At 35.6% G+C, this 25,161-nt stretch overlaps 1 protein-coding gene across 2 annotated transcripts in view; it reads right to left on the bottom strand.

Annotated features, from left to right (window-relative positions):
- Nucleotides 1-25,161, bottom strand: part of BCKDHB (branched chain keto acid dehydrogenase E1 subunit beta) — a 109,107-nt gene that overhangs the window by 65,639 nt on the left and 18,307 nt on the right. For both annotated transcript variants that reach the window (XM_064707447.1, XM_064707448.1), the window contains exons 4-8: nt 22,009-22,142; nt 21,172-21,327; nt 17,177-17,285; nt 10,694-10,791; nt 8,958-9,068 (exon numbers count right to left, since the gene is read on the bottom strand). In XM_064707447.1, the coding sequence (XP_064563517.1) occupies nt 8,958-9,068; nt 10,694-10,791; nt 17,177-17,285; nt 21,172-21,327; nt 22,009-22,142 (608 nt within the window). The remainder of the gene's footprint in view (nt 1-8,957; nt 9,069-10,693; nt 10,792-17,176; nt 17,286-21,171; nt 21,328-22,008; nt 22,143-25,161) is intronic.

Here is a 25,161-nt window from a genome sequence, read left to right as displayed (position 1 = left end):
TGTACTTCAACTACAAAGACTAGAAACTATTGTAACACATCTCTGTGAACCAAAAGGGGACCTGAAGAAGAGAGCAACAAGAGCAGTAGCAAATGTTGCAACAGTCATTCCTCCCGCTCTTTGTGTCTGGGAGAGACTAAGACAACCTCTGTAATCAGATACTTCTTTTCCTTTTTTTCCCTTTGTGCCTAGAAGAATCAAGTTGAGTAACAGCAAAGCTTTTCTCCTTTTCAGCACAGAAAACAGAATAGGCTCAGATGCCAGTAAAAAACAGGTGCAAAGATCTCCAGAGATCTTAAAGGGCTGATATTAAAGGTAAAGTAGATGAGCATCTTCCAAGAGATGAAGCCACATGGTGTCACAGCATTATTAATCATTTGCTGTACCCACCATACAAACACCAACAATATAAATGTAATTTAGCCGGGAGCAAAATTTCAAGCAGAAGAGACTAAGAGTTAAAGTTAGTCTCTCCCTTAAAATTGTCATGTGTTGTCTGAAAAACAATACCCTGCACAACAGGCAGCTTTTCAGTTCTGTAGGGTTAGTTCTATAGAACAATTGAACAGAAATCACAGATAAGGGGGAAAAGCTGCTAAAGTACACTCCTAAAATGTAGCACCACCGAAAAATATAATTAATTATTTTGTCTTATAATTTCCTTTTATGGTGAAGTCCTCAAGAACTTTGAAACATACAAAGTTTAGGATTCTCCAAACTGCACATCAAGTGAAACAATTTCTGCAGTAACAGCTTTACATATCAAAAGTATATTTTGCAAACAAAAAGCTAAGAAAATGAAATTAGTCTAATTTGCTTCTGGAGAGAAAAAAAAATGCAGACATGGATTTTTTCCATGTTAAACCACTATATAACCATGCAATAATTAAATACACGCATCTCATTCTAGGACATTTTTTGTGACATTACAAACCATCCGTTTTTTGGTTTTCTGTATCTCCATGCAAAAGTAAAATGTCCACCGAGCCCAAGCAAATTCTGTCCTATTCTATCATATTATGAAGTGAAATATCATAAATTTCAGGACAATGCAAATTACATACATAGGAAAAGTAAGCAAATTGCAAGGTTTTCAGATTACTTCAACCTCCATATGATAAAAACTAGTAGAGTTTTACAAGTAGTAGAGGACACATTAACATATAACCAGAATTTCAAACATTTCAGTATGGTAAAGGTCTTAATGTATCTCAGAGCTATCAAAAATTATATAACAAGAAGTTATAATACATATAACCAGACAGTAACTGTTCTATCATAAGGAGTCAATAAAGTAATCAGATATTCAGGATTTCATGCATTAGTTCAGCCCATTAGATTGCAGGGGGCAGAATTAAACAGCCCAAAAGAATTTCGAGAGACTTGGGGTATTTTAGGAGTACTCCATAACAGCTTGAAAGAAAAAGTTACTCTGGAATAGATTGAATTTATTTAGAAGAAATCCAATCACAAATTGACTGTGCTGAACACTGTTGCATGGCAGACAAAAAATGAAAGCAATCTTTAAGTACAGACTCTTGAACACAAAACAAAGATGAGAGGGTTAGGAAATATTTGTCCAGTTCCACATTAGTAGTATCAGAGAAAGTAGCAGCATAATGAAAACCAAGTAATACCAAGTACAGCTCTAAGACCTTTGGAAAATATCTGAGTATATATATCTTAAAGAAAAATAAAGCCTTCCTGCAAAAAAAATTTAACAATATTTGCCTTTGAAAATCTCTGTAGTCTATGCTTTTATTATAAGCATTTCAGATTGCCTTCACTGTGAACATAAAAATACTTACAAGAGGCTAAATACAATGCACTGTGCTATTAATAAAGGCATATTGTTAGACAATAATTCAGTAAAAAGTAGATTAAATCTTGGCATGATCAAATTCAACATCATCTTCAGAAGTACCAAATTACTGTAGAAATACTTAAAACTTCATTCTCATGGGGTAAAGGTTAATAAAGCACAAATAGGAAGAATCTACAGCATGTGAATCCTAAAAAAAAAAGTAGTCTAAAAGAGCAGCTGGATCAACTACGTGATAATGGCAAGAAAAATAGCTACAGACATTTAAAGAAAGGCAATACTGTAGAGAAGCAATAATTATGTCTGTGGAAGAATGATTCATCTATGATTACCATCATGGAACTTCATCCCAACTTCCATTAGAATTCAATCAGCACCACTTGCAAGGAAAAAAATAAATGCACATACTGGAGCCATAAAATAGCTTCTAACCATAGACTATGTACCACTACCCATTTATTTGCATAAGTGCCCTTAAATCTGAAGGTTGTAATACATTATGTGAGCAAAAGGGAAAAGGTTTGATGAAGAACTGATGGACAGTATCATCAGCACTATATGTTAAGAGAAACCACTCACTAATGACTTTTCTCTACCGATGCTTTTTTCTAATCAGACTCTTTCTCAAGTATCACTTGTCAATATATAGGCAAAAAGACTGAGAACTATTTTTATATTGGGAGGGAGAAAGGAGAAAACAGAATTATATATAGACAAACACCTTGGCACTGAGGTACTTCCCTTAAAAATCAAGATGCATAGGAACAAAAAACAAGGCTTCAAAGCTTTCTTAAAACATAAACAAAGACATGAATAATTTATTTCTAAAATGGTTATGTATATATTCTCGTAACTTTAAAAATGCCTGCCTCCAAGTATGGCTCCAGTGTTCTGCTTCTGGAAGCCAAGCAACAGTCCACAGCATGCTCTAGTAACCTGAAACTACAAGACCAAAAGACACAAGTTTCTTATGGAAACAGTGACAAAATTAACTGTCATCATGCAAGCAGTACAACTTTAATCATATTTTATAGGTGCAAGATCCATTCAATAAGAAATCCAAGGAGCAACATGTAAAATGGCAGAAGATCAAGAACAGATAGCCAAGAAACATAAATCTGATCCCAGGATACCTGTGCTACAATTGTACAGTTCAATGCCTGGTGAGTGTAGTTAATGCATAAAAAACCCACATCAGGGTTGCTGATCTTGATTTTCCTTTTATTCACAGTCCAAATAGATGAAGTAAACTTAAAGGAATGGAACAAGCTGGTAGACCTATAGGTCTGCTAGGACATGCTGCCTATTAAGCATAGGACATGAAAGATGTACTACTGAAAATTACTCACTGATGACATCTGACAAAAATGCCACTTGTGCATTAAGGATAATGCTTCAATACATGATGGAAACAAAAGCTCCATCAAGAGCCTCGATGAAAAACAGGCACAGGGTTGGCTCAATCTGTATTACCCCCAGGTTCCCTCTTTGGAACTCTGTATTTCTTCTGCTCAGATTTGCTCTTTCCAATGAGTAGCAGATGGGTTTGCAGCCTGACAAGCATTTTTGCTGACCTCCATGAGGGGGTCTGCAGAATCCTTCCTGAAGAGGAGTAAAGTAACACGGAGTGCCCAGAACTACATACATGCCTTCACTTGACGGTAGCATAGGATCCTAAAGAAGCAAATTCTGAATTACTATTCTCAACATTTCTTTGCACTAAGGTAGCAACCATTCAGAGACAGTTAAGATGACTAATTAGGTATCATTGTGCATGGCAAATACTTACCTTCTAAATAATTCAAAAAGGTGCATTTGCAAATTTTCACTTGCACAGTTAAAATGGCAGATTGATACTAATTGGTTCAACATTTAAATTGACATTCTTGCCTCCGTTCAGGGTGAATAAGCTACAGTAACTTGCACAATCCTTTAAGAGTACTTAATTCTGAGCTAGATTTCCTACTTCCAGTAACACATCTTTTTCAGTATAAAAAACACTACACCTACAGAATTTTACCCTGAATGTAACCAATGAAGCACTGGGAAGTGTGCCATGGACTTTTAAATCAATACCACACCATCCAGCAGTTCATACACAGGAAAGTCCACACAGCCTAATCTATTCAAAGTGTCCAAGAAAATCTGTTAAGTATAGTGAAGGAAATAAAACTTCTGTTTGAAAATTTCATTTCTGAAAGGGAGAAAAAGTGCTTTTAAGCAATTTTGTGGCTTATAAATAACCAATTTTATAGACATTTCATATATCACTCATGTTTCAGTTTTCTGAGCAGTGTCCTTCATGGCAGCTTATTCTTTCAATAATAACACAGCTAATCAATCAAGTAGTGGAAAAGTGTTATCTGTCTGGATTAGGAACTGACATCTTTGCTGTGGCTGCACTAAATGCAGATGCCTGCATGCACATGCAACAGCTGAGGAGTCAGCAGAGCATTTAAGGCTTCTTTATCAGCAGGATATGTTGAGAAACACATTCATTTCATGCATTCGTGTTTACAGGTGAAGGTATAATGGGAAAAAAAAATCACTCCTGATCCACATCAATAAAACACACAGATGTAGGATGATGTCAGAATAAGCACAGGGAAAGCATTCTCTCCCTCAAAAAAATACAACTCTATGGACAGCTAGCTCATCTCTCTTTGAGTTAGAACTGCTTACCACTTATACTCCAATCCTAGTGAATAAAACAAGAGCTATAGTCAGAAATTAGTGAAGACTGTCAAAGTAAACAAAAGATCTAAAAAATTTCTCATCAACCACAATGACATTGTGTTTTGAAAATGTATACATAGACAAGATGCCCAGTAATCTAAGGACAGCCTTTGCCATTACACTTGCTAAGGAAGCAGCTAAGGCAGCACATACCCTTTAAACAAGCTTGTGTCACTTTTCTGACACATAACAACAAAACTTTTTAAGCTGGTTTATATAGCTACATATTGGGAGTTGATGCTGAGTTTACTTTCAATCCTGCACGGAAAAAGCACATGTTTGCTTTTGCTTTATGTCTCATTCAGAAGTAATATACTGGGAAGCCTGTGCATGTACAATGTGTACAATCTACCCCATTTTTCTTGCAAAACACCTTAGAAAGATTACAGATCAGCATGCATTTTAATGTACAGAAATGTATATAAAACACACAGATTCTCTGCTTTTATCCTAGTATAAATGTCAGATATGTTTTTTAAACAGCCCAACTACTTACATCCTTTATGTCAGCAGCAGGTGTCATTTCTCAGGTGCAAAATTAGAGTTCAATTTGCCTCATCTAACATTAGGAAAATTACAGTTTCTCTTTTTTTTTTTAAAGACCAAACTTTTAAACCATGACATTTCCGGAGGCCAATTTATCTCATGAAAAAAAAAAAGACTGCTGATGCTGTTGTGGAAGTATCCTTTCTCTAGAATAGCTCTATGAGCTCCTGTAATTTCATTTCTCTTTCATTTCTCCTTCTTAGACATCTGAAGATTAACAAAAGAAAAATCTAGCCCCTGTTTGCATGCTGACCTATAATTCCAGGAATTGTACCAAAAAAAGTTTCAATAACTGCTGGGAGCCATTAGAAGTCCATGGTAGCCTGCTCCAGGTAGGTGCAACCTCATCTCCTCATGCAGATAACAAATGCTAACCTATTTCAAAACTGAGAAGAATCTCAAAATCTTAAAAATGCAAAGAAAATATCAGTAAAATTAGGCAGCAAGTTTTATTCATGCTAACTGTATTTATTCTTTATGTTTATTTATGTTTCTCTCAGAGATATTTATTCACAAACGCGCTCATAGGAGCAATGCAAAGCCAAACAGATGCTTAACTTGGCTAGAGGAGGCCTCTGCTGGCAGTTGTGAAGTACAGCTTCTCACAGTTCTAGGCAATACGCATTTTGAGGACAATTTTTGGTATTGAAAAAGCTAATAAAAGCAGACCAAGCAGTTAGATTTGCAGTGAAAATCTCCATATTAGTGCTCATCTCCAAAGCACTAACAATTTCAGCCTATCCCTCTTCCTGGCTACACCACAGCTGTGAAATTAAAGTTGCATGTATTTCCAGCTAAGACTAAAATGACAGCCTTTACTGATCACAAAGGACACCACTCCCAGCAGTGAAACTGAGGGATGTATTTTATTTTTACAGCAAAACCCAAAGTCCTGGTCTCCAACACCACACAGACTCCCATCAGCCATGGACCATGCATTCCAGCACCAGCAGAAGGGCAATAAGGTTACAGCACATTATGTGCACCACCATCTGCATCCAACAGACACATTTCAAACACACAAGTGAGACAAGGAAAAACAAAAAACTGGCTTGATGTTTATGAGTGCTGACACAAGTAATAGTCAGCAACAACAAGTCAGACCTGTAACAGCTGATAATTTGCTTATTGGTTGGACTGGAGTAAAAGTAATTCCATTATCATTTAAGAGCCCACAGAGAGAACATAAGCAGACCAATGGACAGCTGAGGACTTTCTCTGGAATGGCCAACTTTTCTATTCATCTTTTGGACCTTGACCCTGGCATCTCAGGATGGGAAAAACAAGTCACATCACCCAAACTGATGCTGTAAGCCACTGTCAACTGCAACAGCTGCCACATGCAATTCCTCTTGGGATGAGACTAGAGCAAGCAGCTAGAACTGTAGTTACATTCATCTGTTTACACAAGTAATTACCTTAAAAACTGTCCAGGATGCAAATTAAATTAAAAAGTTTCAGTGTTACATAATGCAACCAACTAATGCACAAATGCAAACCACAAATTATTTTCAGCTGAGCAAAACAGAAAAGATCTAAAGAAGAAGAGAATTTAATATTTCTCCCATCAGCCAGCAAACAGCCAAACTAACATAACAGCAATGCTAACTAAAAACATTTACTGTTTGGTATTTATTATAATAAGCAGCAGAACTGCCTAGCCAACAGGCACTATACTTTTTTTCAAATGATTCTCTTAATTCTTAATAGTAAACATATTAACAGATTTAAAACAACAGGTCCATCTATTCTATCTTTTAGAGATATGGAAAACCTCTCCTACAAGGAAACACTAAGAATTGGGATTGTTCAGCCTGGAAAAGAGAAGGTTTTGGGGTGACCTAATTGCAGCCTTCCTGCATCTGAAGGGAGCCTACAATAAAGATGGAGAGCATCTACAAGATGCTCTACAAGAGCATGTAGTGACACAACAAGGGGGAAGAACTTCAAACTGAGAGAAGTGTTGGATTAGATATTAGAAAAAAAAAAAAAACACCTTCATTGCAAGGGCAGTGAGGCACTGAACAAGATGCCCAGAGAAGTTGTGGATGTCCCAGCCCTGAAAGTTCAAGGCCAGGCTGGATGGGACTCTGAGAAACCTGATCTAATAAAAGATGTCTCTGTCTATGTCAGGGGAGTTGTAACTACATGATCTTTAAAGTCCTTTTGGACCCAAACCATTCTATGGTATTTTTATTTATGCTACAGTTACCTTAAAAGATGTTCAGGACAGAACATGAGCCAAAAATCTTCATGGAGTATCCAAATTTAAAGAACATATCTGCAAAATACTGAACAACTAAAGCTCTGCACTTCCTCTGCACAGCTACATTTTTTCCTGATGGTGTTTCAGTGCAAGTCCAACCCAACAAAACAGATTTAATTGCTCTTTCAAAGAGATACTGTTTTCAAAGAATGACAGCTCAAATCTTCAAAGAAGGAAAAAAGAATTACCAAAAAAAAAAAAATCATTTTACTTGTCCAGAAGAGATTGTGAAGGATTTATTATGGCCAAAATTTCACTTCATATCGATGATAGTAACTCAACTCATTTCATTTTTTACAGTTAAAAAGTACATCCAAGTAACAAGAAATACACTTCAAACAAAAAAATGAAAACACTTCAATAAAGAAGATCAAATTGATATGAGGCAACTCATAGCTACACATTTAAGTACACAATTTGTAACACATCCACAACCGACAGCAGAACGCTGCCAATAGCAAATGCACAACATGGATCTTTCCTCCCATAATCTATTCCATCCCATCCCACTGGCAGTCCCTCAGATAAATAAAACTGAGGAAAAATACAAGCTTTGCCATAGAGTAGCAGACCAATGGCCCATCTTTCCCTTTATCATACTTAATGTGTGTATATGTTACCTGACCAGAAGCAAGGCCCTTACTGAGCAAACACAGAATGACAGAACACTTGTCTACACAATTAAGATATTCCAAGTACATAGAGTCAGATATGTGCCTGATCTGCCCTATTTAAACATCTGTACAATCTGAGTTAGCTGTACATGACACCATATTGCCTTAAATTAGAAACTGCAGGCAGAGAAAATATTTGATGGCCCATGGCTGCTCTCATCCCTGTGGTACACTACAGTTACTAGGCCTGAGTTAAGAAAGTGGAGACATCTCTCAATCTTCTGAGTAATTTGTTCAGGAGCATAAAATGAGTGAGTCAACCCAGCCTGAATTAGGACCCAAGGAGTTGTTAGCCATGGTCCTGCAGGACTGTGGATTTGCCAGATTAAGGAAACTTTCAGCTCTAGCAGAAGCAGTAAGTGTTCTGTTAGTGACATCAAAAACTTCCACAAAGAAGAAAAGGAATTTCCAGTACCCAGGAATTTCAATCTAGATAGTCTGAGAAGAATAAATGCTGCTTTCTCTCCCCAACTCGAGAATTCATATACCTTAAATAAAAACATTTATTTCTAAAAATACAGATAAAGAACACTAAGGCACATTATTGCAGACCTATAACTAGATGAAGATCTTAATGTAAAACAGCAAGAAAAAGAAAATATAAAGATTTTCCCAAGACAGCAGGGATGTTAGAAAGACAAAGACTCAGAAATTGTGGAAAAGCAATTTTCAGGTGAATCTCTGATCAAATCATACCCTCTGCTTGAAAGTAAAGAACATGTGTTCTGACATTATTTTGAGCCTTGAAACATAATTCTCTTTCAATGCTAAAGTAAATGTCTGGTCCATGTAATGTGCATGTACTCTGCATTTATGATACAGAACAAAAATAGAGAATATATACAAAGAAAAAACATAGGTCTTTTTAAAACAACCTAGGTTGTTTTTAAATGAATATGTATCATTTCCTTACCTTGCAAACAGTCTCTGTATCCCATGGTAAGATGGTTCTCAGATCAATAACTTCACAGGACACACCAAGCTTTTCTTGAGCCATTGCTGCCACCTCTTTAATCACATGTACCTGAAAAAACAATGTATCATCACCAAATAATCCAAATTATGCAAATTGCTCTAAATTATACATCTGGAATACAAGCAGTAATTTAACATACCACCTGCATGTTGAGCAGGGATGTTTCTATTCAATAATAACCATTTAGTATTTACTGCATTCTTCTTATTCAGTACCGAATTATTCCCAGTATTTTAGCACCACTCCAAAAACTCAATTAACTGAAGAAGCACTGAGAACAAAATTTGCTTTCTAGGGAAGTGTCTTTCAGATTATACCTTACCCACCAGTCAAGGAATCTATTTAGTAGATTTATATCTACTGATTCACTACTATTTAGTAGTAGTGAATCACAGTAGATATAAATCATCCACATCTACACCCATCCTTTACATAAGGTGTATTATGCTAAGAACAGAAAAGAAAGAAATACTCTACACATTCAAAACTGTATCTTGACATTAGGTTATAATACACTTTTCAGCAAAATGTATCTCAAGCATTGGTTTCCCTAAAACAAATATTTGCAAGCAAATGCTCCAATATGGAAAATAGGAACTGTTACAATTCAGATTATCCTCCACAAGTATCTCAGCAAGAAGCATTTGCTCATGAGATATGCGGGTAGAAAACTTTCTTAATATGATGTTGCCAATAAACTCTGGTGCTCTCTTTATTGTTAGAACATTTCACAATACAGATTTGGATTGTGGCAAATGACCTCCATCAAGCAACTCCTAGGCATAGCAAAGAGATTGAGCCAAGGACCATCCCCAGAAATCAATTCGGATAAAGTCATCTTCATCTCGAAGGCAACAGAAATTTAGCAACCTGGACATGGTCAGGCAACGTCAGTTGCCTGAAGGTCAGAGGGCATTAATAAATCCTACGCAGACCCAAATAACAACAAAAAGCACAAACCCAGAGATCAGTTCAAAACTCTTTTGTCACAAAAGTTGTAAGATCCTCTCCTCTGAAAGCTTCTCAGATACAACTAGGCCAAGAAAACAGTAACTTCTGATTAGTCCACACTAGACTCAAATTTCTTTTCTGTAATTCTGGACTATGAAGATCTATTTTCTTAACAGCTTTTTCAGTATTTGCAGATCTTCATCAGGGGGGCAGGGGAGGGTGGCCAGTGATGTTCCTGAACAGCTTTGAAATGTAACTGTTAAAATCAAACCTATACCAATCCCTACTTGTATTAAATGTCCCATGGATTTTTAACTTTCAACAAAGGGACCCAAGGTTCTTTAAATCATGCAGTGAAAAGCTATACTTTTCTTTCAGCGTACTATTTTGAACTTTTCTTTCCCACTACCTTCCTCAGAGTTACATCTCACTGCCCCATTCTTAAATCCATCGTTTTCATAATCATAAAAAAATCATTAGCCTGATGCACAGGTACCTGTTCTATACTTCCAGAGTCATCTTCAACCAAAAATGGGTAAAAACTTACACAACAAAAAGCAGGTTTCATAGAAATTTAAACACTGGCAAACATTCATCCCAGCATATAGTGATGGAAGACACACACATTTTAATGTCTGGCCCTTGAGTTTGAATGCAAACATCCCCTACCCTCTGGGCCAGGCTTTGCTGGGTGACAAACAGCTTGTAAGAGAGTTACTGACCTGAGTGCCCCAAGCAACCATTGTCACATCATTGCCTGTTTGCAGCACCTCAGCTTGAGACAGTGGAATCTTGTAGGGCTCTACAGGAACTTGTTCCACTGAAAAAAGAGAAATAGGGGAGAATAAGCATTAGATTCCTTTATTAGTCAATATTATCCCATAAAAACATATAGTAAAACTTTTCTTCACTGTTAGAGCCATCTAAAATAATAGACTAAAATTTCACTGAGTATGTTACTGGTGCCCAGTGACAGGATGAGGAGCAATGACCACAAACATAAACAGAAAAAGCTTTACCTCAATATGAGGAAAAACTTAATGTTGAGGGTGGCAGAGCACTGAAAAGGCTGCCCAGGGAGTTTGTGGGGTCTCCCTCTCTGGAGAAATTCAAAACCCACCTGGATGAGTTCCTGTGTCACCTGCTCTAGGTAACCCTGCCTTAGCAGAGGGGTGGGACTGGATGATCTCCAGAGGTCCCTTCCATCCCTAACAACTGTGTGATTTCATTAGCATTAGACCAAAATAACTGAGTATTAGCATTCATTTCAAAGGTTTAGCTGCAATTCAAATTCTTTTTAATTGGACTGTTACAAATATGTTCAGTGTAGAGTTAAATTTCTGTTATATACCACAACAAGATTATGCATCTATACACATGCAAAAGATAGTAATGAGTTCTGACGTACATCCAGTCAAAATGTCAGCATCAGATTTGGAAATGGACACTGCTACAGCTGATTAAAAAAACTCAAGTAACCACTAATTGATCAGAATTCTTGATTATTCTAGTAATCATCAGAAGAGTCTTGAAATTATACTTTAATACTCAGACAAGAAGGATCATCTGTGCCAGCATCCTCCTGATGCTCCAAATACAGTGCTCTGAAGTTTTATGTTTAAATTGAGGTTAAAAGTTTTCAGAACCTACATAAGAATGTCAGCAAGAACTTCTGATTATAGCAGTTTTAAATAAATCTAAATATTTTTCCTTTAAAAAATGTTACCTAGTCACCAAAAATACACCACAATTTAAGAGAGAAAGCAAGAATTAGGTATCTTATCTTCCCCTAAGACATTCAACATAGCTCCATTCAAGACTCATTTATGAGTTTTCAGCTGGAAAAATGATAAGTTAGGTCAGTTGTGCTAGTTCTGAATCAGTGCTCCAATGCACAATACATTGACTGGTTTAATGACTAAAACTATGATTAAAGACATCCATATATAATATTTTACAAGAAATACTGGTTTTGATCTAAAGATGAACTTGTCTATGCATCAGCAAGCCAAATAATACTTCTTGAAACATATTCTAGTGATAAGTAGAAAAAAATAAATCTTCTAAATACACAGAAACAATTTATAAAGAAAACACTCTGCCTTTTTTTGTTAACATATTTCATAGCTCGTAAAATACATATTGAGTTCCTGCTGAACAAAATTGCTTCTTGAAGTAACAATGAACAATCTCCCTGAGTGAGAGCAGTAGTGAAGTGGTTAGTATTTTTCCTTCCCTGTTATGGTAAATACAACACAAGTAGAATGACCTAGGTTTCTTTCTGGCTTACAAGTTCCAAATGTAACTTCAAAAAAATAAAGTAGCAAATAATTTTCAATCCTGGCAGACAATTTTCTTTTTTCTTGTTGATAATGATCTATAAATACCATGTCTATTACAGAACCAGAGAATGACTCAGGTAGGAAGTGACCTCTGGAGATCACCTAGTACAAGCATCCTGCTCTGTAACAATTTTTTTAATAACAAGTGGCTAGAAAAATATAGGGCTGGGAAAGAAAGGGGAAGAAACGCACATCCAGCAGTTGCTCACTGCACATTAGTGGCAGACCAGGTTTCTATGAATTTTGCACATTGTACAACCCTCAGGCAACAGAAAGAGATCCTGAAAGATAATGAAACTCACAACTATACTAATTGGCATTGCATGACTGTCTTTGTCATGGAATGGTCACCTACATGAAACCTGGAGAACAAGAAATGGAAAAAGATACCACAGGACCTTCAAGTGGAAACCCAGGATACTGACAAGAATTAGAAGGTTCTGAAGAGAGGATGAGCCAGAGGAAAAACTAGAAGGTGTACATGCTACAGAAATAAGAGCTTTTTCTCTGTGCAATGGTTTAATCCATTTAGGGAAATAAAATACAACATACAATTACACAAATTAACTAATTTCTTACTATAGCTGAACCATTCTGCACTAAAATGTCCATTAAATGAGCTCATCTATCATACATGACAATTTTAAATGGAAAATTCAGCTTGTCAAAAATTTACAGGAAAGTCCCATTTGGAATGATTTTTCTTGATTGCTTTGCAAAAACTCCTTTCCCAACTAATACTGATGAAAAATAGGACATGGAATTATTCTATTAATATTCTTTCATAATAATTATCTAATCCAGGATAACAATGTTTACGTACAAAGCAGCCTGTTCATCTATTACTTAAGAAATCAAGTATTTTAAATCAAATGTTTCAAACACAGACTTCAAATACAGCAATTAACAAAAAGTTGTAATTATCAGTGAAAAAGGGCCATGACAATTTTAAGAGGGTACAACATCTGTTGCATTTTCTAAAGGAGCAGTCTGAACAGCAGAAAGAAAATACATGTTTTCTCATCTTACCTGCCTTGTCTCTATAACAACCACTGATGCAAGTTATATTTATTTCTACACCACCCATGTCATATATAGTACAATTAAATGAAACTGAAAAGGTCAGAAAACATCAGAGTAGGTTCTCCACAAGATGTCTAAACCTGATAATGTCAGTGTGACTCATCTTCTCCTTTGATTCATAACCATTATGTTCTCTTGACACTGCACAGGCTGTTATAAACCAAAGCCTCTTTTTCCTTTTTAATTCAGATATTTTCTTAGTATATCTGATATTTAGGGGGACATCACTGCAGCACTTTCAATAACACTATGATCTCGTAAGTTAAATAGCAACAGAATTCTCTCTTCACACGTGTACTTGCATATTTAACTCTAGATTTTAACTCATAAAGGTTTACATTTCTTTGCTCCTTCCTAGTATAAGACAATAGAAGGAAGGAAAATAGATAGGATAATAGATAGAAGGAAAATTAACATATACAATACTTCTGATAAACACTTGTATGGTTATGTGAAAGAGAAAGCATCTGCTCCTTGAAGGGTGTCTAGAAAAGGATCTTTACAACATAAAAGGGGCTAACAAAAAGAGAGAAAAGCCATGAGGAAGGACATACAGGGAGAGAGACCTTACCACAAAGGTTGAGAGTTGCAGTTACAAAAACCAAACCTGCTCAGTCCCACTTATTGATAAGGGTATGGGGCATATGGGAGTGTTTCTTTCAGTAAAGCTATCTGATGGGATGATAAAGAAAAAGGAGAAAAAAATTGCAGACATACATGAAGACAAATATGACTACGAAAATAAAGAAACCTTGTCAGGAACACTCAAAGAAGGGTTATAAATTTTTGGTGGCTGGAATGGAGTGGAAGTTAGGATTTTTGTCATTATTTTAGTTTAATCTTTTTCCTTGCTTGTTTTAAACAAAAGCATTATTAGCTTCAGGCTTCCTGAATAAGGACAGATACCCTGTCTTTTAAAGACTATCCCACCTACAGTTTCTTTTCAACTGTAATTTCAAATATATCAACAACTCTGAACAAAATATCACAGACAAATACTTAGAGGTCTCATAGGAAGAAAGAAAAGTCCATTAGAAGAAAATGACAAGGCTCAAAAGTCTACATTAATTTTACAGACAGAAAATCTCCTTTCTCATTAACATCCTTAACACCTTAATTTTTCAACGAAGTCCCTACACACCCACTGTAACATCAGTCACAAAGCTCTCTGAACAAACATGTCTATTCACATGGAGCAAAAAAAAAGCTATGGTAGGGGCAATATAATTTCATTATTCAATGAATGAGCCATCATCATGGAAATAAAGAAACTTATTTTCATCTGGAACAACAAGATCCCAAATCTTAGGTGAAGTATTATATCATGCTAAAAAGAAAAGAAAAAAAAAAAAAGAAAAATTAAGTAATAGAGAACAACTGATACCATTTTGTGTTCTTGTTTTGGAAAGCCTGCATGTTCCCAGCCTTCAGAAAACCCTGTACTGTCTTGAGACACTAATGGAAAGCACAATAAATGCAGACATAGTTCAAGCTTACTGTCTAAGTCAGAAAATTGTACAAATTCAGAAACTTTCTCCTGCTAGAATCAACACATTCACATGGGGTGTTGTAAAAATTTTCTTTAGGAAACACAAGTAAGTCACTTTTTAAAACTCTTCTTTCCACCATTTATCTTATTCTTGTTTACCAAGTTTGTGTCTCGTTGCTGCTGCATCTTGATCTTATCAATCATGATGGCCCCAGTGCATTTCTGAATTCACCAGGCCACCTGGTTTCTATGGTGGAATTACCAGAAACCCGGACTGTGGCCAGGAGAATAAGAATGAACTCTAAGAGAGATCAATTTTATAGGAGAAACTCCCAGACAGCAGTCATCTTCCAGGCCAAGCTGACCTAACCCACAAAGGATAGTAAAGATGACAAACTAACGATAACGTAGAGAAAGGTTCACAGTGGAAATAAACAGAACATAAAAACCATTGTAGAAATAATAAAATAACCATGTAGATGAAAGAAGTTACCTGTTGATACAAATGTACTATATGTACATTTGCATATATTGTACATACATTTGCACATTTGTACATATAAATTTCAACTTACACCACTAAACTGATGTTCTTAGAAATTTTAAGACAAAAAATCTTGATACAGTCTCTTAAAATTAGCCATCAGAATGCAGGAGGAAATCACTGTCTTTCAGAAATTACCAACAACAGCAATGCTGTAGCTGGTTACTGACCAGCACATACATCACATTAAACACTATTTCAGCACATCTTTACTCAAGATTTCCATCACAAGCCTGATTTATATTCAATAAATGATCCAGTAGTTGCTCTACAAGTCATTTCCTCAAACACAAAAACCTCCCTATATTCTCAAAAGCTGTGTGATTTTGATGTGCAGCCTTTCATGCCAATATAAAAGCAAGTATTTTATTAACTCTACAGTCTGTACTTGTGACTTGTAAATATGGGGGGAAGGGGGAGAAATAAAGGCCTGCTTTAAAAACACTTCATCTTTTTTCTTTGTTTAACAGGACTCAGGCTCATTTTTCAAACTACTTTCTCTAAATGAGTGGACAGAGGCCCTTCAGTTGAATTTTAGTAAGCCTTCAAAACACACTCAACTTAAGGAATGCAACATCCTATGGATACATCACACCCACCACACTAAAAATAGCTGCACTTTTAAATTTACATTGCTATTGGGATTTCTGGGCTTTTTTTTTTTATTTAAAAGCAAATAAGCAGTTTTATCAGTAAATATCCTATTTGATCCTGAGTTACATTACTATTTCTTTGTAGTTTTGATGTCTGTTTTCTAAATTTTTCCCTTATTACTGTCTGTCTAGGAAGAGGATAAATTCACTGACAAAATGGATGCACTGATGAAAAAGTGCTTTTAAAAGGTCCAAAGCAAAACAGAAACATTTTGTCTCTCACTCAAATACAGTCCACACAGAGTCAACTTATAAACTGGACTGATGGATCAAGCAGAGCTTGCATATAAAGCCACAGGACAGGGAAATGCTACAGGTAAGTCAGGGCTTCTGTTCTATTTTATCAGTTCCTCATCCTATTTCTCTGCCTGTCTCCACATGCAAAAATTTTAATCTGTTTTCTGTTCTGTCAAGTTTCTCTAGTCCAGTAGAGAAAGAAGAAGTAACCAGCTAATTTTTAGAACCAATTCAAACACCATCATTGTCAATTTCCAATGTTCCAATATATTACATGTAACTGAGAGCTGTTAAAACTACTCTGAATCAGAAAGGTCACTATGACTAAACACAAAGTAATGGCAATCACATTTCCTTTCAAATAAGGTTGAAAGCTAAATGAGGAGATTTTGAAGATCTTTAGAAATTAAGCATTTCAAAGAAATTTTAACTTTGAGAAAATGGTGATGGTGGGGCTCAGTTCTTTTGGAAAAATAAAAACTGATCTGGAATCTTTATTTTAGTATTTAGAGTTACCACAAGAAAGCAGTTCAAATTCTGCCAAATTTATACTGGAATTTGATAATGAATAATACCTCTTAGTTCTACTTCTTTTGTTAACCTTAGACTGTAAAGCATTCCACTTCCAAAGCTAATTGAGCATAATTGAGCATAAATCAGACCGAAAATGTTTATCTTTGCAGTCAAACTTCAAGAATTTATTCAGTTTTCACAATTCCTCTAAAAACCCATACCACTTCATAGCTAGAGTCAAGACTTCTACTGAAGCATTGTTTTAGCTGAGGCTATTAACATACATGTGCAAAAAACCCCAAACATTGTTCCATTATTGGAAAATACAACATACAAATCTTTACCTGCAGCTCTGTAAAGTATTTTAGGTTCAAAGAATATGCATGGATTTTTATCCTCTATGCATGACAGCAGCAATCCTTTGGCCTGCAGAGGACTCCTTGGAATAACAATCTGTAAAAATATTTTTAAATAGTTTAGTCAAAATTGAAATTCTGCTAGAAACTGCCTCATAATACTTAAAACTAAGCAATTATTTGCTTTAAACAAATCTACCTACAGATTGAGCTGTTCTTACAAAGCGAATTGACATCAGTGCTTCATTATTAAAACACACTCCAAATTTTGAATTTTATTTTGTTCGCTGATGATGCTTCAATAGTCCCCTCTATATAGTGATTGAAATACTAAGGTGCTCAGATAAGGTAGAACTAACATCTTAACAGTAATATTTGAGGTAAAAAGGAACATAAGAATGTCAGTCAGATTAATATACATATATACATAAACTTAGTGAAGTTACTGTAGATGTACAACAAAAAATGCAGCTGAATGATCCTCAATTACTTGGGTAAAATTTCATCAGAACAGACCCTAAAGGTATTCAGACTTAGTCCAGTAAGTTTTGAAGGCTACAAAATAGTTACTTAAAGCTGACTTTTTTTGCTTACAGTAGAAGCTTGAAATTTGTTCTTTTTGGAAATAAATAACCAATAAATACCTTAAATCATTATCAAGCAAAAAACCTAAGGCCTCCAGATGTAATCCAAATACTTGAAAGGAAACAGTATAATTCATTTGCCAACAGAAGAGTTAACTTTGGATGATCTAAGAGAATTTCAATTATGAAAAGAAAATTACCAAATTATCACAGTTAAAATGAAAATAGAACCCAAGAGCCAAATTCCCTCAAATCAAAAGAACCAATTCATTTCCATCCCAGAGACCTCAAAGAGCTGCAAAATGCAGCATGAAGTCTACCAGCAAACACTTTTGTAGATGTGAAGTTAGAAGTCACTGAAAAAATTAGTTCTAGCACTTGTTAAAAAAAAATACATTTTAATTACAGCCATGGCATCAAAATATATTTTGAGAGTAATATCATTTATTTATATAAAAATAATATAAAATAGTGAAAACACAACCTAAATCTCCTATTACATGAAATTAACTTGAGAAGTGATTTTTCTAAACAAGGGAGAAGCAGTTGATTAATATTTCACCAAAGCATTTGGTAACAGACACATGGGAAATTACCCACATTAGTACAGCTCCTTAGGAATGAATCATTTTTAGGACAGACTTTATTTACCTTATTCATTTACGATGTTAAATCAGAACATGGCAATGAAGACTATTCCAAAGCTGGAAGCCACTACACTAGAGAGGATGATACTAAAAAGACCCAGTTCACAAAAACAAACTGAAAAATACATATTGAAAGTCACATGTTTAAGGACTACATTTTTGTTACAGATTTAGAACTCAGGAGTAGAAATTCAGATGTGAATTTATTATCTGCTCAAAAAATGACTAGCATACTACGCAGTTAAGTCCTAAAAAAAAGTAACATAGCCAAGGAACTGTTAGTGCTATTGTAAAAATCGCTGCTGGAAACTCAACTGGAATACTTAATGTTTCTTTCAACCCTTTGAAAAGAAAATGAATGAAACAGATGTCAAAAGAGCTCCAGATACTGTTAACAATTCTTTGATACTTTGATTTCTTTAGTCTAACAAAACAAAGACTAAAGAGAGTACAAGTGCTTTAGGCTATAAATGGACAGATAAGTTAAACATACAAGTTAGTCAAGAACAAATTTAGGCTGGAAATCTAAAAGAAAGCTTCTAACCATGAGAGAAAATATTCGTACAAGGGAATGCAGAGAATCAATATTAATGTCTTCCATGTACACTCTCACAACAGTGGACAGAAGATACAACCATCCAGTATTGTTTTCAAACCCCAATAAGTTTTCCCTAAGTACCAATGACCACAATCTTTCCCTGAATAACTAAAGTTGTACAAACTCCACTTGGCTTGAGCAATACAAATTCTACCTGCCACCTAAGAAAAACATAAAATAAAAAGCCAGAAACCTCTCACAAAGTTTAATAAGAGGGTTGTTTTGAAAGCCACTCTTGCCAAAGATCAAACCTTACCCTTCTCAGCTTGTAAGACACTGACTTTCCTCCTGTAATATGGAGAAAGTATGCTTAGATACGGGACATTTGAAAATGCATCTGAAACACCAGTTCATTTTAACTTCTTGATTTCTATTTTAAGGGCCAGGGTTATTCATATATACCTTCAATCTTGAAACATTATGAACTGTACCAACAAACAGCTTTGCAAAAAATATTAAAGAACAACATTGTTTTCACAAAGCAATAATATTCAAAAGATAGAGTCTAAAGCACTTCTCTGTGCACAAAAAGCTAGTTGATTGCTCCATCAGCTCCACAGAATTAATGTGCCTTTAACTAAGATGACGGATCGTAGTGGTAGAAACCTATTTTAGCATTTTACCCAAGGAAAAGTGAAAGAAAGTGAAAAACTAACAGAAAGATCAGAGGTGGGAACAAAGAAATCATATTACACGGAGTGACTAAATAAAATTCTGACTTACTAACTTGTTCATAAGACTAGCCATCAGCCTAGGTAGCTGGTATGAATCAGAAAGAGTATTAATCACCAGAGTGGACCACTAAACCTCATCCTTTGGTTTAGTGTATAGAAATTTGAGATTGATCTACAAGATCAGCAGAAATTAGCTGGACCTGGAGTCAGTATTTTAATTATCTAAGCTATGTTTTGCTTTCATACAATAATAAACTACTTTAGTTTTAAACAAGCTCTAGAAAACATTTGATTCAATAGCCTGGCAAAAGACTTTGTAGATGGCATTTGTCTATAATCAGGAAATACTTTCAAGTTCAGAAGATGACCTCAAATACCATAAAGAACACCCAAAGACAAGAATGTATAGAATTCCTCAAACAAAATTAAAGAAAGTGTGAATGATATAGGTTTGTTGTTTTTTTGGGGTTTTTTTAAGAGAAGAACAAGTAGGAGAAATGGCTATGGCCTCCCTGTAGATGAGTAATATCTGAAGCTTTAGGACACCAAAATCATACAGAGACAACAGTATAAACAGCAGATAAACAATGAACATGTGTCTTTAGAATACAAATACTGGTTCTGCTTAAATCTTCTGCATTAATCTGCCCTGAGTCATTGCTCAATGGACTGGATGCCAGCTAACCGAGAAGTACAAGTTCACAGACAAAAATTTGGTCAGGAAAAAATGAAGAGCTGGACAAATTCTCTTGGTCTGAAATGATTATATCCTGCACTCCCTTTCTCTAGGAAAGTTATCCACCCAAGCACTAGGTGTCTTCACTTCAAGGGAAGCCACCATCTTGGGCAGAAAGCTTGTCTGAAGTTCTCACTCCAAAAATCACCAAGCAGTTGAGTTTGGCAAGGACCTCCAGGGGGTCATCTGGTCCAATGCCCTTGACCAAGCAGAGGCATCCAGATCCAATTGCCTGGAATCACATGCAGACAAATTCACCTACAAGAATGGAGACTCTGCAAATTCTCTGAGCAATCTGTGCTTCATGGTGTTCAGAAAGAACCTCTGGTGCTTCAGTTTGTGCCTACTGCCCACCACTGTCTTTCATATAAATTAATGCAATAATGCACTTAAGAGAGATGCAGAAATTTTAAAAAAATTTAAAGGAAAGTACTACTTTTTGTCAGCTTTTAGGTTCTGTACTATACTGGACACAAAACTATGTAAAATGTATCTTTGTAATGCAAAAAACCAGACAAATACAAAATGCTATGTGTACTAAAGATTGCTTCAATAATGGCTAGAAATTTTCAAACACTTAACAGAGCTTAAGTTTTCTAATAGTTTTTAATTAACATATTCTGATATTTTATTCTGGATTGACATGTACTCTTCTTCCCCCCTCTGCACCCAGACTCATTGCTAGTCAGGTCCATCATAAAACAAACAAACAAAAAAAACTTCATAAAATAAGAGTTATTATACCTTTATTCCTGGACAGTGAGCAAAAAAGGCTTCTGGACTTTGAGAGTGATACAGTGCACCATGACCCACACAGCCCCACGGGGCTCTAATGGTGAGGCTTCCACAATTGAACAGATCTCCAGAGCGGTACCGATATTTGGCTGCTTCATTAACAATCTGGGAAGATTTATACACAAAAGTAACATTCAGTCCAATACCTCTAGTTATGCATCAAGACACTTCAATACATGCAATGTAACTACATCATCTGTTCCATGCATGGGATTCAGAGGATGACATTAGAAGCAAAGGAATACTGTAAGTCAGCACAAAGACAAACATTTTCCAAGGCAAATCAACCAATAATTTTTGTGTTCAAATTAGATGCCTAAGCCTCAAGGGCAGCCTTATAATCCAGTTCTTTCATCATTCTATACTGTCAATCAGCCCAGTCCAGATCTGTACTTTGTCCTGTGGACACGTGGCCAGCTGCAGCTGTATGCAGAAATGAGACTGTGTTCAGAAGACATAGGCTGTTGACTTTATGGCTGCTGAAGCCAACACAGCCACAAAACCAAAAATTAAAACAAACAGACAGTTGCCTCAAACCAGATCTCTAATTTCCATTATTTAATAAGCCTTCAAATTGGCCATGGTACAGTTTACTGTTTACAGTACAGTACTAGCACTGTTTGCAGTTTACGCCTGTTTACCTAAAGCATGCATAAATATTAGTAATACAGCTGTGGTTATATTTGCAAAAATTACATATTCAAACCAAGTACTAATGCTAACAGAAGAGTAATTTAAACAGATGTAAGATTTATTTTAACTGCTCTCAAATTTATTAGTACCAACCTGATCAAATGCTGGAAAAATGTAATCTGCAAATTGAATTTCTGCAATGGCTGTAGCACCTGTAACAGCAATTCCAATACCAAAGCCAACAATTCCTTGTTCACATAAAGGGGTGTTGAAAACTCTGTCTTTACCTAATAAAAAAAAAAGAAAAAAACACACAATTCCTTTAATATAACCAGCTCTAAGCAGAAAACATTGTCCCAGAAATATTTTACTTATAAACAAGTCACATGCAACTAAGCATGTCGCTGTTTAGATGGGCTTTTTTAGGTGCAGCAACAATAACCATCCATTAGAGGTACAGATACTTTAACTTGTAACAACTTAGAGAAAGAAAAGGAAAAACTGAATGAAAGCTAAGAACAGTTCCTGTAACTTACAACGTTCTGAACACTTGAAGGAAAATTTGTTCTGACGTATTCACATTTAAACATGCATCCCCTCACCCATGCTTATATGGGAGTGAAGACTTAAAACTGTCTTTAATAGTTTACAATAAAGGTAAATGTTGCTTCTTCCATTTTTTTTTTTCCAGGCACTGACAAGTAACTGTCCCTGCTCAAAGGCAGACAGATGCCCAGGGGCACCTGTACAAAAGCACACTGCCTCTGGCCCACACTCCCCATCAGCAGTGCCCATTCTCACCACCCTTCTCTGCCAAGGTAAGGTCACATTTACATAAGTTGCTTTGTCCCCAAGGAACTGCAGTTCCTGCTACAAACCCAAAACATTTCCTTTCATTTCTCCCCTATGGGAGTGCAAAGTTTCTGTGCCCCAAATATGCATCAATCTAATAGATGACTGCACACAAAATTGTTCAGTTCATGAAATTAAAAACAAGAAGGAGTGGGAGGGAGATAAAACACCACTAAAAATCCTGTATAAGACTTATTTACAATATTTTCCAGCAGTACTTTTCTGCCAAGGGAGTACAGCAGAAATATCTTGGTCGGCTATTAAATCTTCCTTTTAGAACACTGGGTAGACAGTAGGTTTCTATAGGAATCCATCATACATGAAAATGCCAAGACTTCAAATTGGATGGAAAAAATGTGCACAGTGCACACCAGTGGCTATGAAATAAATTAAACAATAACAAAATAATCATGAATCAACTAAGCAAAAAACCAGACTGAACTAATAAGTGGGAAAGCTGTTACTAGCCGGACTTCTAATTTCAATATCTCTAAGTTCAACTATAAAAAGGAAAGCTAACAAAAGTTTTCAGAAAGGGATGATTAGGGAAAAACCATTGTCCAAGTACTAGCATTATACTAAAGAGAGGTATGTTTTACAAATCTTTAAAGGACACATCTTCCATTTTCACAGGTCACCCAGCACACCACTGTCACCCCTTGTACCCTGTCCATATGTATGTATGAATGTATAGATATATCAGTGAATATGTTTTTGGCTCTCCCTCTGCTTTCCTTTTTTTTTTTCCCCTCCACCAGCAACATTCATTTAAAGCAAGTAAAAAAAGAAATGCCATCAAATGATACTACAGTGTTGGTGGTGTCAGTGAGGCTACACAAGCCAACAGCAAGTCCAAAGAGCTGCCACAATTGCAGGACACACCATGATTTCTCATACAAGACAGTGGAAACAAAGAGAATCCAAGATTAATTTTCCCTCTAGAGGGACCCTTCATTGTGTAAATTGTTCTCATTCCTGAAGGAGCTGTAATCTCAGTTCCTATATTGCATTCTCTAGTGCACACTCTCCATTGACAGACATCATGGCCAAAAAACAGGAAAAACGTCCTGTGTAAATGTGTAGCTGTCCCAGGCCGTACCACCACAACTGTGAAGGTGCAGAAGCCCTGTACCCATATCCATCTGTAACACCATAAACACTTGGCAAACACTTCCTTCCCTCCCTTTTATTTGTCTAGCATACCATGAATTAGCCATCTTGATTCCCTTCTCTCGCACTGACACAATTAATTTTAACTTAAAACAAATCTTATTTTATTAAACTAAACATGTATTAACAATATAAAGGCCTATGGTAATGTTGGTCATTTTCTTTCCTACTTTCTATTTTCCTGCTTCTTATAAGTCCACTGGCAGATCACTATTTGTCTCTTCACTTGCTTACAGGATATTTTGATCTAAGGCTTATAGCTTACCTAACCTTGTTCTTTACTAACAGATTTTTCAGAGTACACTGAAATAGCCTAATACACAGGTTCCATAAATAAATAAAACTCACACAAAAATTGAAATGTATTTGAACAATCCTTTTCAAAAGGAGCTTTTAACTAATAATTGATACAAACTTGAAAATTAATTATTTAATATCAATTTAGGATGGTTAATTAATTTAAAAGCACGTTAACCCCACCACACTAGCATGTAATACTATAATTCAAAACATAAAATACATCCTAATAAAACTGCTGAAATACTAATGAAATATTAAATGAGAGGTATCACATTGCTGTCAATGGAGTATGATGACAAAGGAAGTGAAAATCATAAAAGCAAACGTGAAATGTAAGGAGACAGCTGTAATGTGAAGAGTAAAGCACCTAATTTGGAGTTTCAGGACTAGAGGTACAATTCTGAAGCACCATGACTTAAAACAGAAAAGAGTGAGCAAGGGAACTCGATGAATGAAATTTATTACTCAGGAATGGTTTTGATTGTAGCATTAAACAATAATACTGACCACTTAAAAGAAAATCCTAAAGCACTTTACTATATATTATATCAGAAAACAACTTCAGGCAGAGTTTTGAGGAGTAGGGCTTTCTTTATAAAATCTAGCCCCTTATGACAAAAAAACATACACATTGTTAGGGTAAAACAAATATATTCATTTCCCCAAACATAAAAATTGTATCATGTTGCTTTAACCTTCTATTTTTATTGATACAGCATGAAAATCATTACTAAAACTAACACAACATATTTAAATATTTAGCATTTAAATGCATTAAGTCTATGTATTTTTATCTATTTTACTTCATATTTTCTTATTTTTCACTTTTTTTCAAAACACAAAAAGGAAGCCCATTTTGATAAACCGCCATTCACACCATCCTCTGCAAACCAGCAGACTCAGATTTCAGCTGAAATCTGACTGAAGCAGACAGACAACCCAGAGATACACTTTGTGTTTCCATATTTCATTTCCTTACCAACA

Source organism: Zonotrichia leucophrys, chromosome 3, assembly GCF_028769735.1.
Source record: "Zonotrichia leucophrys gambelii isolate GWCS_2022_RI chromosome 3, RI_Zleu_2.0, whole genome shotgun sequence".
Classification (NCBI taxonomy): domain Eukaryota; kingdom Metazoa; phylum Chordata; class Aves; order Passeriformes; family Passerellidae; genus Zonotrichia; species Zonotrichia leucophrys.
This window is presented reverse-complemented; position numbering and strand designations above follow the sequence as displayed.